At 42.0% G+C, this 16,592-nt stretch overlaps 2 protein-coding genes across 2 annotated transcripts; both read left to right on the forward strand.

The window, feature by feature from the left end:
• Nucleotides 1-5,810: 5,810 nt before the first annotated feature.
• On the forward strand, nucleotides 5,811-9,874 carry LOC144078120 (aly/REF export factor 2-like). Its single transcript, XM_077606327.1, has 6 exons — nucleotides 5,811-6,628; nucleotides 7,068-7,217; nucleotides 7,305-7,452; nucleotides 7,520-7,586; nucleotides 9,121-9,325; nucleotides 9,399-9,874. The coding sequence occupies exons 1-6, from the start codon at nucleotides 6,452-6,454 to the stop codon at nucleotides 9,411-9,413; spliced, it is 762 nt and encodes a 253-aa protein (XP_077462453.1). The 5' UTR covers nucleotides 5,811-6,451; the 3' UTR covers nucleotides 9,414-9,874.
• A 137-nt stretch (nucleotides 9,875-10,011) lies between these two features.
• On the forward strand, nucleotides 10,012-16,211 carry LOC144078121 (rho GDP-dissociation inhibitor 1-like). The gene is made up of 6 exons (XM_077606328.1): nucleotides 10,012-10,477; nucleotides 13,469-13,657; nucleotides 14,730-14,813; nucleotides 14,976-15,052; nucleotides 15,171-15,234; nucleotides 15,323-16,211. Exons 2-6 carry the CDS (start codon nucleotides 13,471-13,473, stop codon nucleotides 15,520-15,522), a joined length of 612 nt encoding a protein of 203 aa, XP_077462454.1. The 5' UTR covers nucleotides 10,012-10,477; nucleotides 13,469-13,470; the 3' UTR covers nucleotides 15,523-16,211.
• Nucleotides 16,212-16,592: the final 381 nt, after the last annotated feature.

Raw genomic sequence — 16,592 nt, forward strand, 5'->3', positions numbered from 1 at the left:
GTCACTAAATGTTTAATGTAATTTTGTATGTGTCTATGAAATATAATATTTACAATTTATTGCTAAAAAATCATTTTGAAAACCAAAAATCATACTGTTGCTATTGCTAAGGCTGGAAACATTGTTGACGTGGGGAGAGTTTTGTGATTTACATGTTTTCAATAAACGCACCTCGCGACTGATTGGAGAGACACGTGTGGGAGAGTTTCCGGTTATTGGTTTGTTTTCGTTTAGTGGCCATTAACTATGCCTTATAAAGTACTTATCTTAATGCTCGAACGCAAATAAACCAGAGAAAACCATAACAAAGTTGGCATTTTCCTTGTAAATTTGTTTGAAGTTTGAAAACCCCGAACGAAATACGAGCAAAGTGTACGAGTTGACAAGCATGCAGGTAAGACTTCTCTGGTTCTTAACAGTTGTTGTCACCATGTGCAAGGTTTAAAATAACTATTTGATTATCATTTAAATTACAGATAGTCCTGTCAAAACTATTTTATATTATTGTGATTATATTTTTTAACTGAGAGCAGCTTTACAAACGCCCTATAAAATATGTAAACGGAACTAAATAGGGGCCACAACTCTGGAGGATCGTCAGTGTGTTGGAAAAGTTTAAAAAAACAAAAGTATAATACCGGAAATTTGGCACTGGACATTACATCACCTTTAAACCGAATATGCAGGAATAACCTAACATTAGTAAAAAATAAAAAATAAATTAAAAAATTAAAAAAATTAGGACTGTGTGAAGAGCACATAGAGGTAGGGGGCATGTAGCTGTCAATCAAAGTCATAGTCTCCGCCCCTCTCATTAGGAACACAAACAATGAAGTGAGGCTGAAGAACGGGGATGGGTGGGGGGGGGGGGAGGAATCAGAAACCAGAACCATGGGACCAACTGACCCCATCCATACCCATCACCCCCAGCACTGTGTGTGTGTGTGTGTGTGTTTGTGAGGGGATTTGCTGAGGTGTGTGTGTGTGTGTGTGTGTTGGGGGTAACTTGCAATCCTTTAAGGATTATACCCCCACTCTGTTCTGGTCTCTTTCAGGGTGTTGGCCCTCAGGCGATCGCGTTTAAACCGGCTCCGTTCACAAATGTCCGCTAACAAAGCGTCACCCTGGAAACGCTACGAGCGCCGGCGCGTCGCGCAGGAATGCGTACGCACGCACACGGCTGCGTTGAAAAACGGCTGTCCGGCGTCCAATCTCGCCCAGGCTGTGAATTGGCAAGGTGACGAGGACTTTGAAGTCTTGAAAAGGGGAAATGAACGTTTGGCGGAAGGGTTTGTTTTGCCATTGGACAAAGCTTGGGCTTGTACTGCTCGGGTTGCTTTGGCGCCCTCTTGTGGCATTTTGATGCCGTTCAACTAGGTTGAAGTGGGTTGAGGCATTTACGTATGATTTGCTGCCATCTTGACCGGGGATACAGTATTAAAACCATGAATATGGCGGTGAAAATTGTGAATCAGGGGGCGGCTTATTATGCGAAAAATTGTCAAATTCAACGATTTTAAGGCAATTTTAAGGGTGCGGCTAATGGGCGGCAAATATGGGAGTAAATACGGTAAATGACGTGAACGTTTAGGGTGAGTTGATTGGCTGTAAAAAGCCTCAAATCCGGCTTTGGACTCCATTTTTTTCCTGTTTGCTTTAGATAACAAATGTGTGGTTGACCCCGAGGGTGGGAAGAGCATTTCAAATGAATCCCCCTCTTAATAAATCTGCCTTCAGGCCCCCAAAAGAAAGGCAGCCGAGGAGAAATCTAAGAAAGCCTGTGATCACAGGCAGCTTTTCTTGTTTGTTATCCCTCCGTTTTACCTTTAATCCAATACTTACTAATCCAATTTGTCTTTGGGGCGACGACCCCGACGTCTCCTCGCCGTCCCCGCGACTTTAGCGACGAAAACGGTTGTTTTCGAGTTGTAAAAAGTGGGAGATTGTTCTGGAAGTTCGGCGTGAATATGCATAAAGAGCCGTAATCTCATCACGGACCCCCACCCTCAAATATTGGCCGGCACAAAGGATTGATTTAATTACTTTGAGTGGGCCTACGCCGCGGAGAAGAAGTCTTGTTAGCGACCCGTGAAAGACTTGGCCGACAGCGGCGTGGGGGTGCCATCGCAGATGGCGGGGGAGGGGGCACGGGGGGACGGGGGGGGGGACCCATGTCGTCGGCCTTCTTAAGTCACCAAAACTAATCCCCAGTAGAAAAGATGCAAAACCCTTTTTTTTACCCAGCACTAAAATTGGCAGCATTCATTCATTTTCTAAACAGGGGTCTCAGGGGGGGTGCTGGAGCCTATCCCAGCTGACTTCAGGCACCAGGCGGCGGCGAATCCCAGGGCATGAGGAGATGCACACTCATACCGAAGGGCAATTTAGCATAGATTTAGCTTAGCATTAGCCTAGCATGCATGTTTTTGGGGTGTGGGAGGGAACATTTTCATTTTTTTTGTGTAAATTGCTGGAAAATAAACAGGTGGCCTGGTGGACGAGTGGTTAGTGCGTTGGTCCCACAGTTCTGAGGTCTAGGGTTTGATTCCAGGTGTGGAGTTTAGTGTGTTGAGTTAACATGTTCGCCCTGGGCTTGTGTGGGTTTTCTCCAGGTACTCTGGTTTCCTCCCACAACCCCAAAACAGGCATGCTAGGCTAATTCTATGCTAAATTGCCCCTAGGTATGAGTGTGAGTGTGAATGGTTGTCCATATCCTCGTGCCCTGCGATTGGCTGGCCACCGATTCAGGGTGTCCCCCACCTCGTGTCTGTAGGTAGCTGGGATAGGCTCCAGCACCCTCGCGACCTTTGTGAGGATTAGCGGTACGGGAAAAAACATTGCTTGATTTATTTTATTTTTTTAATATACCTAGTTTTGATACAAAATGCGGATTTAATAGTTTGGTAGAAAAAAATGATTTTTTTTCGTATTTGCCCGCTGTAAAAAATATCTAAAAAAATAACCAATCCTAAAAGAAGGAAGGCCTGATGACCGCAATTCATCTCTAGCTTCTGGAGTACTAGTTTTAGTTGAAAAGGCCCGAGGCGCCTTTGTGCAGTTTTGCCTTGATCACGCGGTGACAAAAGGCAAAAAAAGCGTCATCCCATTAAGCCGCCGGCTAATGTGAGTGCCCGGCCAGGTTCCAGGGGGAACCCCGTGATTAAAGTGCTTGCGAAGCCCCCCAAGCGGCCTTTCAACTCCTTGTTTGTCCGCCCCGGCGCGCCTCAAGATGTTAGCGATCTCATTGACGCCGCTTGTGAGAAAAACGCCATGGAGCGTCTTGGCCGTTTTGCAATTTCCCCGCTAATGAAGCTCCCGCCCGCCTCAAAGGCTCGATGATCACTTCGGCTCGGCTGGTTTTTCCGCCGTTAAACGTTTTCTCATATTTACAGTCTTTCAAATATGTGTTACGGATTGGTTTGGTCATTTTTTTGTCCCCTTGATTGCCTGATGAGTTCAATGGATGTATCTCCCGCTTGCTTCCTCTTGTGTGAGGGACCTGGGTGTTTGTGATTGTCGTGTCAACCCATGTCAGTCTATTTAAATCAGGGGTGTCAAACTCATTTATTTTTTTTCGCGGGCCACGTCCTAGTTTCGCTGTTATGTCTTCCAATTAGGCTGCCAAAATTAAACGATTAATAAATTTTCAGCTTTTCCGGACATTTTTGGACATTAGAATAAGGACAAATCTTCTCTTTGAGTCTCTTAATAGCAAATATTCTCTTGTTGTGGCTTTTTAAAAAATGTATTTAATATTTTTTAATCAGAAAAGAGGGCAAATATTCAATCTGTCATGGATTAACCTTTTGTTTTTTATTTGAAAAGGTAAGGAGTTTTTCAAAAATTCAAAAAAAATATTTACAGTGAAAAATAAAAGGGGAAAGAGGAAACATTTTAGATAGAATATTTAGATATTTAAAATACAATCTGATTAAATTAACTGGATCAAAAGCCATAAATTTTACTTTGATATAGGTCTAAAACAGATTTTAAAAAATGTTTTTTGAACTAAAAAACAACACAAAAAAGCATTGTTGTTTCCATGCCTTTAAACCACATGTGTCAAAGTGGCGGCCCGGGGGCCAAATCTGGCCCGCCGCATCATTTTGTGTGGCCCGGGAAATTAAATCATGAGTGCCGAATTTCTGTTTCAGGATCAAATTAAAATGAAGAGTATAGATGTATATTAAATTTCCTGTTTTTCCCCCTTTTAAATCAATGATTGTCATTTTTTAATCCATTTTTTCTGTGTTTTTAGTTAAAAAATCATTTTGTAAAATCTAAAAATATATTTAAAAAAGGCTAAAATAAACATTGTTTTAGATCTATAAAAAACTGAATATTCAGGGCTTTTAATCCAGCTCTTTTAATCCATTTATTTAAAAAAATCTAAATATTATATCTAAAATGGTCCGGCCCACGTGAAATCAAGTTGACTTTAAAGCGGCCTGCGAACCAACCCGAGTCTGACACCCTTGCTTTAAACACTCAAGCCAGATTTCTCCTCACCTAACTTCTCCAGATGACCAAATTCCCCCCAAAAAAGCGCAACGTGCCCGTGAGCCGCGGCAGCAGATGTCGCCATCGCAAAGAATAAATTAACCACTCGTTCCTCTCTCTTTGATGGAATTAGGCGGCCGTTCCGTGTGAGCGTCCGTAAACACGGCGCCTTCCCGGGCGGATGGCGGAGGCCCACCCAGAGGAGTCGGGGAGTAATCCCCTCGTTTATCCTCGGCTTCCATTATTCCTGGGATTTAAGGGCCAACTTTCATTTCCATGAAGCGACAAAGCTCGTTGCCCGGCAGTGGTCATTCGGCAGCGGGAGGGGTTTGCCGGCGAGGTCGCGCACCCCATTTACGAGGATTTGGCCTTCGGGACGCTGGGGGTTAGCACCTGCGTGACGCCAGATGTACCGCTTAATAACATTCATGCTATTCAGACTTCATTAATGCTTCACCTGTCGCAAACTGGAGAAGGACGGGCGGCATACCCAAAATTTACCCTTACAATGACCGACATCATTTTGAGGATATACGGTGGTACCTGTACGCTTCTACAAAAAACATTTTCAAATGACAAAATCCTTGACTATTCCAATATACAAAATGAAGATCCAAGTTACAAAATCCCCCAAAACAACAATACATTTCCTGTATGTTATTTTATTTTGAAATTGTTGCGCTAGCAATGCGGCCTGCTCGACAGTTTCCCTACATTCTGCGAGCCTCTCATTGGTTGTCTCATCAACAACTCTTCATATTTTGTTTATTGTTTTATTAGTATTTCGAGTGCTTTGTGGGTTATTTAAAATGGCAGGTGCGAATGGCCCTCTATTTAATGCTAAGTTGTTTTGAATTCATTTGAAGATGTTTTGATGTGTGTTTATGTGCATGTGTTCGTGTGCTAACGTTAGCTTCCTCCTTACAGTTATGTACCTGCACTTATAACAATTGTTTTTGCATGTTATTCATTTTAATACATTAATAAATATTTTTTCTCATTTTTGTGTTTCTCACATTTTCTACACAATTGGAACACTTGGATCATTTTAAAGGGTTTTTGATCGTTTTTTTTTTAAATCTTCATAATTCACAGATGAGCCCCCATTATCTTTTTTCTAAATAAAGTTTTAAGCAAAAAATCATATTCTGATCTTTGCACCTATACCGCCCCTTGGTGGCCAAAAGAGTCAACACATGAATGATTTAATTTACTCAATGTTTAATTACCTCTAATCATTCTGATTTTGTTGTTTCTATATATAGGTTGAAAGAAGACATTGGATCGAACGACTACAAATAGTTAAAAATACTTTTACTATAGAAATGATATAAGTAGAAACATTTGATTTAATATCTGAGAGGTAACGTATAGTACTTCATTTATAATATACTTCTATACGTTTCTTTATTCCTATGACGAAAAAGAGCGACCTAGAAAGGCGCGAAAAAGTCAGAGTGAACGACGTTAGCATGTGGCAGCCATTTTAAAGCAGTAGACATCGCGAGCAGTGAGGTGATTTTCTGTACTAAAATACTCTTAATTTAGTGGAAACTTGACGTATTTTATTTAATCCGCTACATATGTGACTCTTATAAATTGCGAAGCGAGAAATTTGGAGAATTGATCAAATAATAGTCCAGTCAAAGTACGAAACCCTATTGACCGATGTTTATAAAATGGCACTGACACAAAATGGCCGACAATCGACAAAAAATGACCGCTTTGTATCACAGTGCGCAATAGGGATCTAGCTATCTCTATATACGCTATCTATGAAAACAACCAATTCGAGCCACTGTCGGGTGACGCGTGTACACGTCACTTCCGTAAACTTTACGCATTTCCGTTCATCGCAACACGGCGCCACCAGAGGAACTTGCAACGACGAATTCCAGATCGGTAACTTCTCTGCTCCTAGGTGCTTTTCGAAACTACCCGTAGCTTCAACATGGTAGACAAAATGAGTATGTCTCTGGACGACATTATCAAGCTGAACAACAAAGGAAGTCGCAGCGGAGCTTCGAGTGAACGTTCGGGGTTCGCCGGCGGATCCTCGAAATCGGCGCGGAGTCGACCGAATAATTTCAACCGTGAGAGGGTCAACAGACCCGCACCGTACACTCGAGTAAGAACGACTTGAAATATCTTTATTATTAAGCTTTTTACACGCATGTGGACGGAGCTTCTAAGGTGACACGGAAGTAATATACGTAAAGGTTACGGTGGGTGTATGTGCGCGCGCGCGCAGGGGGGAGGGGGGGTGTCATTCCCCGAATGTGACCAGCCGGCGGAATATAATAATTTAATACTGCGCATGCGTTGACTGACGTCACTTCCCTTCGTGTGATGACGACATGGATTCGTGATACATTCAGTAACCAAAATAAACATTTTCTAGATAGGCTAAATCGCAGTGTATGGCAGCTAATGAGTTCATTTAAAACAAACAACTATGTAATATGCTGAACTTTATTCCCCGAGGCCGATCCTCTTGAATGGACACGATCTGGAACATATTTTGCCTGTTTTACGATGTTTTAAAATACTTGCATTTCCCTTCCCAGCCCAGAGAGTTGCCAGATAAATGGCAGCATGACATGTTTGAACAGCACGTGGGCGACCAAAGAGGACCGCGATCGGACCGTAGCGCGGAAAATACTGCCAAACTGCTCATTTCCAATCTGGATTTCGGAGTGTCCGACTCTGACATCAAGGTAATTAACGCGGCACTTAAAACGCCCGACGCCGCGTTGTTAAATCCCAAGTGATAAAAGACTGACGCCCGACTCCTCCCTCTTCAGGAACTCTTTGAAGACTTCGGACCTCTGAGGAAAGCATCGGTTCACTACGACCGCTCCGGTCGCAGTAAAGGAAGCGCCGATATCTTCTTTGAAAATGCAGCCGATGCAATGAAAGCCCTGAAACACTACAACGGAGTGCCTCTCGATGGTGAGGACTGTCGACCGGTAGCCTCGTCATCGCGATTCTAGCGCTGTCGTCTTTGTCGCCCTTTCAGGTCGCCCTATGAAAATCGTCCAAGCGACGTCAGGCGCCGATTCACAAAGTAGACAATCGACACAGAGGTGAGAGAAGGGTGTCCGCCGCCATGTTTGTGAGTTGTGATAAAGTGCGTGCACTACTGCACTTTGCTTCATTTCCAACCCGCAATTACATTCCTTCCTTCTAATGAGTTCAAAAGGAACCTTAAAATGCCATAAAACCACCAGGAAGTAACCTAGAAATGCCCCCAAATCATAAGGAAAATTTATTGGAAGTGACCAGTAAATTGCCTTAAATGGAAAACAGACACAAAAATAAACTCATTGCCTGCTATTGACAATTATAGAGGTCCAATTCACTTAAGCTGGTTGTGCATCCTCATCTTTCAGTGCCATTGACAGCAAGAAAGCTAACTTTTTAGACCAAAAAATGAACGGGTATGGTCCACATTAGATTAGATAACTTTATTCATCCTGTATTCGGGAAATTTCACTGTCACAGTAGCAAGAGGATGAGAATACAGACACAGGAAAAGACATTTTAGACATAAATAGGTAATAAATACCGTATTTTCACGACTATATGGCGCATTGTATTTTTAGCCGCAGTGTCAGTAACGAGTGCTATTTGTGTATTTTAAACATACAAAGGACGCACCGTTTTTTTAGACGCATATATATTATATATGAATATCTAACCGCAATAGCGCTGGCTACCAGAAGCAGCCCCAGACTCTTTTTCCGGTTTCCGGTGCGCAGTGACTGCTGGGATATATAGTTCTTGACGCTACACCCACACGCTAAAAACACATTTTTAAAAAGGCAACGGAAGCAAAACTGAGTTCGGTTGTACTTTATTTAGCTATTTTACAATGTACTCGCGTCATCATCACCCACAAATCCATCAAAGTCCCCTTTTTCCGTGTCTGAATTGAACAATTGTCCAAATGAGTCATCGAAAACGCTGAGTTTTATACGTTCGTCCAGGCGGCCACAATCCATTCGCAAATAGTAGCTAGCGTAACTAGTCCGGGGCTGTGTTCCATGCTTCGCAAGGCTGTGTTGATGCCGATCGCCAGGCCACAATCCATTCGCAAATAGTAGCTAGCTAGTAGCTAGCGTAACTAGCCCGGCGCTGCCTGCCACCCTTCGTCAAGCTGTGCTGATGGATGTATACAGGCCACAATCCATTGGGTGTATTGACAAAAGAACTATATATCCCAGCAGTCACTGCACAGTACTTTTTCTACGGGGAAAATAGTAGAGACGGGGTTTGCTTGCCGTAGTTGTGAGAGATGGTGTACCCTATCGACTGATTTATTTTATTTTATCGTGATAACAATTTCAGTATTGGTCTATATATAAAGCGCACAGGATTATAAGGTGCCCTGTCTATTTTGGAGAAAATTTAAGACTTATGTGCGCCTTATAGTCGTGAAAATACGGTAAGTTAATAAACAAATGAATAAGCGTGTTGCTGCAATATATACATACACATTAGCTCTATTTGGCATTTATGTGGCCCGTCAACCAAACTGAGTTTGACACCACTGTCTTAAATGGTTTGTTGTTCTCTACTACAATAAAAGCAAGCAATTTAATGATGGTCTGTCCATAGTTCCAACAGGGGCTTCGATAGAAGCCGGCTGGGTCAGCCCACCTTTGAAAGGAGTAAAAGAAGCGAATGGGGCGATTGGGGGGGGCGAGGCGGCAGCGGCGGGGGCTCAAGAGGTTGGGGAAGTGGACGAGGGAGAGGCAGAGGAAACAGACCCCAGCTGTCAGCCGAAGAGTTGGATGCCCAGTTAGATGCTTATAACGCTATGGTAAGCTTTTATTTGGTTACTTTTTTTCTATATATGCCATGTCCGAAAACTCATTCTTCTTTTTTTTTTGCAGGCAAACAACAATTAGACGGAGTCGGAGAAAGACATGAAGCCCGCAGGTTTTTAGGAACGTGATTCATATTTCATTTTTTTTTTAGAGTTTTGACTCTCTCAGTACATTCAGCGATGATAGACGTCCAATTATGAGGCCACTTTCACACTTCTGCTTCTGTTTTAATTGAGGTGGTCAATAATCATCACGCAATCCGTTTGATCGCCCTCCCAGTCCAAATGGATTAGACGTCTATCACCGTCGGTGGCGGCCACCGACTTAAACTGTTTTCGGTTCCAATTAACGTCGGATTGTTTTGGCCAAGAGACCAATGCGTTTTTGATTCCTAATACCTTTTTGTTTGTGTTTGCTAATTGCAACTTGGTTTAGTTTCAGATACTTGTGTTCACTTTTCATCATTTCTGTCACTTGATGTACTGTCTACTTGATATGTGAACAACCCAGGGTTTTGTATATAAATACTCAATTAAAATTGATCTTGTTTGTTTTGTTCATTTAAAAATGTTCCCTGCCTGGAGTAAGCAATTTAACCCAATTTGGTTCACCTTCTCCAAAACAGCCGTTCAAATGTAAACAAAAGACAAAGGCGGACAAACATTTTACTGGATTTTTTTGGGCTTTTAAACTCATAAAAGTTGTCATTCTTCAAAAAAATAATATATGAATGATTGCAGAAATCTGAAATGTGTATTTTTGGATGGGAAACATCAGAAAATGATACAAAAGAAGGACATAAAACCTTCAAATACATTGTTACTTGAAAGTGCTTTACAATGATATTGTATAGTGGGAAATGACAGGAAGTTAGCTGCATTGTTAACCTATGATACAATTTTGTTGTTGTTGTGCTACCATAAATTCACCTGGTTTGACGAGTTATTCATAATTATTAATTGTTTTTAATGTTTTATTCTTTGTGTAAAACCTTCCCACTCGCCGTAGTTTTGTTCCCGGAAATGCTGCTTGGGCGGGTGGCGCACCGGGCGGCGCCGTCCCGTTATTCGCCATACTTGCACAGCAGCACACAGCGAACGCACTTCCTCTCGGGCACCTGCACGCCAGCTGCTTTTCACTAAAAGGTTTGCCTCTTCTTTGTCTCTCCGGGCCGAAAAAATGTCACGCGGAGCCATATTAAATGATATTGCAGTCCCGTTATACGCTAGCGGGCGTCTAGAACTTGTCAATTTAGTGTTAGCTTGCTAGCTGTTAGCTTGAGCACGCTAGCTATTTGCCCCTTGTCTCCCTCATCAGCCCCACCCTGTCGGAAATTGACGGCGCCTCGTAAAAAAGTTGGCTTTATTTTTTTACAAAAATGTCCTCTTATGTGATATTTCGGGCTATAATATTTGTTCTTTCCTCTGTCTTTTTCCTGTTATCATAATTTTACGTTCGCGCGAGAAGGTTTTGTTCCATTCTGCTTCGAGACATTACGGTGATGGAAGATGTTAATTTAATGAATGCTTCCTGCCTACATCATTTAAAATTCATATTGCAAGATTATCTGATTGTCCATTATTTTTATAACGAAGAACGACCATTTCAAGCTGTATTTATCGCAAAATATGTGATACAAAAGGATCTCCAGTGTTTCGAGTTTAATTTGAAACCCATCACCGTTACCCGCATCCTTCATCTATTTAACATTTTTTTTGCAAGTGACTAGTTTTAATTTTAATAAAAAAAATTAACCAGCGAAGACCAAGCGTCCACATATGGGAATGTTAAAATTTTAAGATAGACAATTGTGGCCTACAAGACTTAAAATGTAATGTCCACTTATGTGGTAGCCTTAATCATAAGTATATTTCTTATTATTCATTATTTTAAATATAGTAATACAATTACAAATGACTACAATTTAATGACAAATATATTTCATATAATTCATTACCTGCCATTGACAACAATAGCCGTCCTATTCATTTCCCCCTTTTGTTAACAGCTTTTCAAAAGTTGATAGTTAAGAACTTGATCACTTAATAGAGAAAGTCTTTATTTTTTTGGTCATTAAAAAAATCCAACTTTTAACGCTAGAACATGACTATTTTCGGTCTAAAATATTAGCATTTATTATGCTTGTTTAATTATTGTCCTATACGCAAGTACATTTCTAAGCTAAATATATTAAATGAAGAAAAACAAATTGCACTCTGGTTACAATCAATGTAGATGTATTTTTTCTTACAACTTTATTCATTGCATCCCGTTGACGCCAATAGACGTCCAGTTCGTTTGAACTGGGTGGGGCCAACGAACCACATTTGACGTCAATGGCACCCAACGAATGACAGTAATCCCTCGATTACCGCGTCCTCTCTTTTTGCAAATTCACTACTTTGCGATTTTTTTCCCGCTATTATTTTTCATAGTTCAAAAAATGTGAAAATCCACGCTGAAACTCGTAAGCAGAAAAAGTTATAATAGGGGTGACCCTACTTCGTGATTTTTTCAATTATCGCGGCCATGCCTGGTGTCATTAACCGCTATATTCGAGGGATTACTGCAAAACGGTCATTTTTTGGGGTGACACGTTCACCGAAGCTGGGCTATTGGCACTATCATCACAAATGGAGGACAATCAGGAACATCCCTGACAAATTAGAATTAAAAAAAATGGGTACATGTCATAAGACTTTAATATGGGTTGTCCTGTCCGTGCTAGGATTCTGTAGGCGTGTCCATGCCGACTGTCCATCCCACTCTTGGTGCTTGCTATCATTTATGCTAATCCATTTAGCCTCTTCTGTCAACACCAAGGGTGTCAAACTCAGTTTGGTTTGCGCGGGCCGGATTGGTTTATTTTTGCCCAAAAAGTGAATTTACCGGCCGCCATTGACGGCGCGGGGCGTCCAATCTGTTTTGACTGGGGGGGATCTAAAGTGGTGAATGCAACCAGCAGACAACTTAATCGGTATACATAAATATGTTTTTGAGGGAGCAAATGTCCAGTGTTTTCGAAGAAAATGATCAAAATGCTCTCACGGCAACATCGATGGCTGAATAGTGTTCTGACACGTTTTGGTGTGTACGTGGCTTGTTTTTTTCCCCTCTTTATTTTCCTTTTTTTCCCTCCTTGCAAGTTTCAGACATTCCTCTGATAATCGACTAGTTTGGGCAGGCCAGAAGAGGAATGGGGAAAGCGTTTTGACTCTCCTTTAAAAAGGACAAAGCCGATTTAGGTTTAGATTCTTTTGCCTTTTATACTACCAGTAGTATGAGTGCAAATCACCAATTTGGCCCAGATATTATATCGTGTGATATGATTTTTGCTGGTATTATGTAGTCTGAAATGGGCCAGTTAACTCCAGGGACTTTGATATGATCGTCATTAATAATCACGATTGACCATGATCATATAGTCTAACTATAAATAATGAATAAAGTATAAATCCAACTTAACTTTGGAGGTATTTGACATGTTCTTTTATTCTTTTATCACAGTAGATTGGTTAATTTACATTTTAGAAAAACAAAAGCCATTCATTTACAAATGTGATTGCACTTTAGTTTACATATTTAGATGATCAGGTGATATTAAGATGTTTTTGCATGAATTGAATGAGACGAAATAACCTGCTTTTCTTTCCAATATATTGTTATAATTATTTCTTTCATATGTACTGTCATTTCTTTCTGTGTAAAAATTGAATTTGGTGTCCAAAAAGTCTTTTTTTCAAAGTTGAGTCTTGAAAAAGAAAGGGTCGTCTTATGTTCGGGCCAATATGGTACATAAGATTGGTAGTATTTGGCAGCTCTGTAGTAGTAGTAGTCTTGTGATTGGTAACACTTGTCTCATGCGGGGGTGACGTTATTTCAGAGAAGTGACTTAATGTGACGTCAGCGTTAGGTCAGCAGGTGCACCTTAAAAACGGGAGACGGTGGAAATTATTTGCTCTTAAAGCTGCAGCTGCAGGCTGTGCTCTTGCTCCGTTTGTCCGTTTCTCCAGGTAGTCGCCATCTTGTTTTCGCTTCCTGAATGGCTTCACGTTTGTTTGCTGTTAGGAATCTTTTTTCCTTCATCAGCTTCCTCAACTGTATATTTATTTATTATATTTTTTTGTGGTCACCAGACATGGCTGAGGATGACATGACACCAGAGCAGCTATCGGCCATCGCTGCTGAAAACGAAGAGCCGGAGCTGGTCAACTACAAGGCGCCTGCCCGCAAGACGGTGCAGGAGATCCACGAGATGGACAAAGAGGACGAGAGTTTACGTAAATACAAAGAAGCTCTCCTCGGATCGGAGGTCTCTGCAGCCGGTGAGGCATTTGGAGTCTTTGGGGTGCTCTTTTGGGAGCCTTTTCACTGGGATTTTATTATTTATATTGCCACGGCTTGCCTACTTATGGTGAACGTGACTGCTATCATATTTTAGTGGGGAAGGATGATTTGGGGTTGAGGAGTTATCCACCATATATATCTTTTTTATTCTAGATAGAAGAGAAATCATAATCTCAGACACCAACAAATTGGTGAATATGTCAAAGTACAATCTAATTAATTACATCTGACATAATGGTAAAATATTTCTGAATGGAAAATGTATGTACAGTAATCCCTCGAATATCACGGCTTCAAGTTTTGTGGATTCACTACATGGTGGATTTTTTTCGGGGGGAAAAGGGTCATAAAAATGTGAAAATCCACGCTGAAACTCGCAAGCGGAAGCCACTCCCCTGTCTTCCGCTTGCCGCTAGGAAAATGGCGGAAGACAGAGGACTCGGCACTGAAGAAAAAAATGGCGGAGGCCATCATTTTAATCCGAAAATAGAGCTTTCTGAGCGGACTAAAACTCCCATTTACCTGTTTTTTTTTTTTAATTATATAAAGCGGAGAGGAACTATTTTCACTGTGAGTACAGTATTTAAAGTAGTTACATTTTTAAATATATACATTATATTTGGATATTAATACTTTACAGTTTTGATATGCTTACAGTTGCAATATTTAACAAATATACACTTTTTGATAATTGTACTTGTGTACTTGTATTTCTGTATAGGCGCAAAAACATTATGGTAGTTATAACGGGGGTGATCCTACTTTGCGTTTTGTTTGTTTGTCTACATTAAGCGCAATATTCGAGGGATTACTGTACCGTATTTTTTGGACTATAAGTAAGGGGGGAAAACATGGTATAAATTGGACTGGAGTTTAAGTGGCATTTTAGAGAGGGCCATTTTTTTATTTGATCAGAAACCAAAAAGTGCGACTTATAGTGCGTAAAATATGGTACATAATATTAAGTAAGAGGAATGGACATCGTTGATTTCAAATGCATGTTTGATGTGATAGATTGGCGTAAATTGATGGCATTTATCTTGTTGTCAGATCCCAACATTCCCAATGTTCAGGTGACCCAAATGGCGCTGATGTGCGACAGCGCCCCAAATCCTCTCGTGCTGGACTTGCAAGGTGAGACGCGGGACTTGAATTTTCCTGCCGTATTACAAAATACAACATGTAGAAAATAAAAAGCTTTGCCATGTTATGACATGTCTGTCGCTATGATCATGCTACCTACCTGTAGCTATTCCAATGTCTGTTGATATCTGTTTCATTTGGATTTCTCATCAGCTGACTTGGAATCCTTCAAGAATGAGGCTTTTGTTCTTAAGGAAGGAGTTGAATACAAAATAAAGATCAGCTTCAAGGTGAGAGCTGCAGAAGGAACAAATGTGGTGTTTTCAAATGACAACTTTGGCTCGACTGGACGCCCATCGCCCCCAATGACAACCAATCATTATTTTAACCCATATTTTGCCTTCTCAGGTGAACAAGGAGATCGTTTCGGGGCTGAAATACGTGCAGCAGACATACAGGAAAGGAATGAAAAGTGAGTGGATGCATTTCTCAATCATTTGGAAAGTCGCCGTCCCGTTTTCACGAGCCAACTCAAACCCCCCGCCCTCACGTGTCCCCAGTTGACAAATCGGACTACATGGTGGGCAGCTACGGGCCGCGTCCGGCCGCGTACGACTTCCTGACCACGGTGGAGGAGGCTCCCAAGGGCGTGCTGGCCCGCGGCAACTACGTCATCAAATCCAAGTTCACCGACGACGACAAGCACGACCACCTCAGCTGGGAGTGGAACCTCAACATCAAGAAAGACTGGAAAGACTAAAAAAAAAAGCGGGCCGAGAGCGAACCAAGGCCGTCCGCCGCCACCCCCCCGCCGAGCGATTTCCCCCCGCTCTCCTTCCGCCGTTTGGGCCCCTCTTTTTTTGAGTTTTCCCGTTTTTTATTTTTTTTATTCTTTTTAACCATTGCGCTGTCATGCCTTCTGTGACGCTTGTGCCTGGCTCAACGTTCCCTTTCACTCCCCCTGGCCTCGGTAGCAGCACTTTCCCCTTCGTCCCTCCGTCGGGCGGCCTCGCTAAGCTTACGCCGACGGACCCCCTCGTTTGTTTTGCCGGTCGAGGTCAAGCTTGTCGCTCCCCCCCCCCGGAATGGCGTCTTCCCGTCAGAATGAAGTACATGCTTAAAGCAAGTGTACAATCACCTTGAGTTTGCCTTTCTTATCTAGTTGTATCACTGGTTGTGCACCCGTGTGACTGTGTCTCCACATCACTGATAATCAGCCGTCTCCCCACCAGAATCCCCCCCCTCCCCCCCGGCGACCGATCTTTGCCTTTGTTGCGAGCTGCTCTACACGTCGTCGTGCCGTTTTCACCCCCAGAAAAAACTGCCTTGGCTTCGGCTTGGTGTTAGGGCCGGAGAAAGAAAAGAATGAGGCATCAGTTAGGATTTTAGGACTATACGGCATACCTGTCAACCTCTGCCGATAACTGCCCTTATAAATGATTATGATTCCCCTTACAAACCCCCCAAAAACCTTACAAACACCGTAAGACTCGTACGGTGTTTGTAAGCTTTTTGGGGGGTTTGTAAGGGGAATCATAATCATTTATAAGGGCAGTTATCGGCAGAGGTTGACGGGTATGATACGGTTGATCTGTTAGGTTGGGATCATTGGTGGATTCGCAATGAATCGTCAAGGGCTCATCGACTCATCGTTTATGGTAATCAAATAACTGGTCACGGATGATTTATTTGTGTTGGAATAGTCGATTAATCGTCTGTCAGCATCGGTTGTTGGATACGTGGTAAACTGTTTCGTCGTCTAGGGATGTTGGATGAATTGGTTATGAGAATCAGATAAGTGTTTAGAGAGTCAATGAATCGTTTAGGATG

The sequence above is a fragment of the Stigmatopora argus genome, chromosome 7, assembly GCF_051989625.1.
Source record: "Stigmatopora argus isolate UIUO_Sarg chromosome 7, RoL_Sarg_1.0, whole genome shotgun sequence".
Taxonomy (NCBI): Eukaryota; Metazoa; Chordata; class Actinopteri; order Syngnathiformes; family Syngnathidae; genus Stigmatopora; species Stigmatopora argus.

Excerpts from the sequence above, each read along its gene's own strand:
- LOC144078121 (XM_077606328.1), top strand. The coding sequence starts at position 13,471 with ATGGCTGAGGATGACATGACACCAGAGCAGCTATCGGCCATCGCTGCT. Across the intron at positions 13,658-14,729 it reads ATCGGAGGTCTCTGCAGCCG|ATCCCAACATTCCCAATGTT; the intron begins GTGAGGCATTTG and ends TCTTGTTGTCAG. Across the intron at positions 14,814-14,975 it reads TCTCGTGCTGGACTTGCAAG|CTGACTTGGAATCCTTCAAG; the intron begins GTGAGACGCGGG and ends ATTTCTCATCAG.
- LOC144078120 (XM_077606327.1), top strand. The coding sequence starts at position 6,452 with ATGGTAGACAAAATGAGTATGTCTCTGGACGACATTATCAAGCTGAAC. Across the intron at positions 7,453-7,519 it reads CAACGGAGTGCCTCTCGATG|GTCGCCCTATGAAAATCGTC; the intron begins GTGAGGACTGTC and ends TCGCCCTTTCAG. Across the intron at positions 7,587-9,120 it reads AGTAGACAATCGACACAGAG|TTCCAACAGGGGCTTCGATA; the intron begins GTGAGAGAAGGG and ends GTCTGTCCATAG.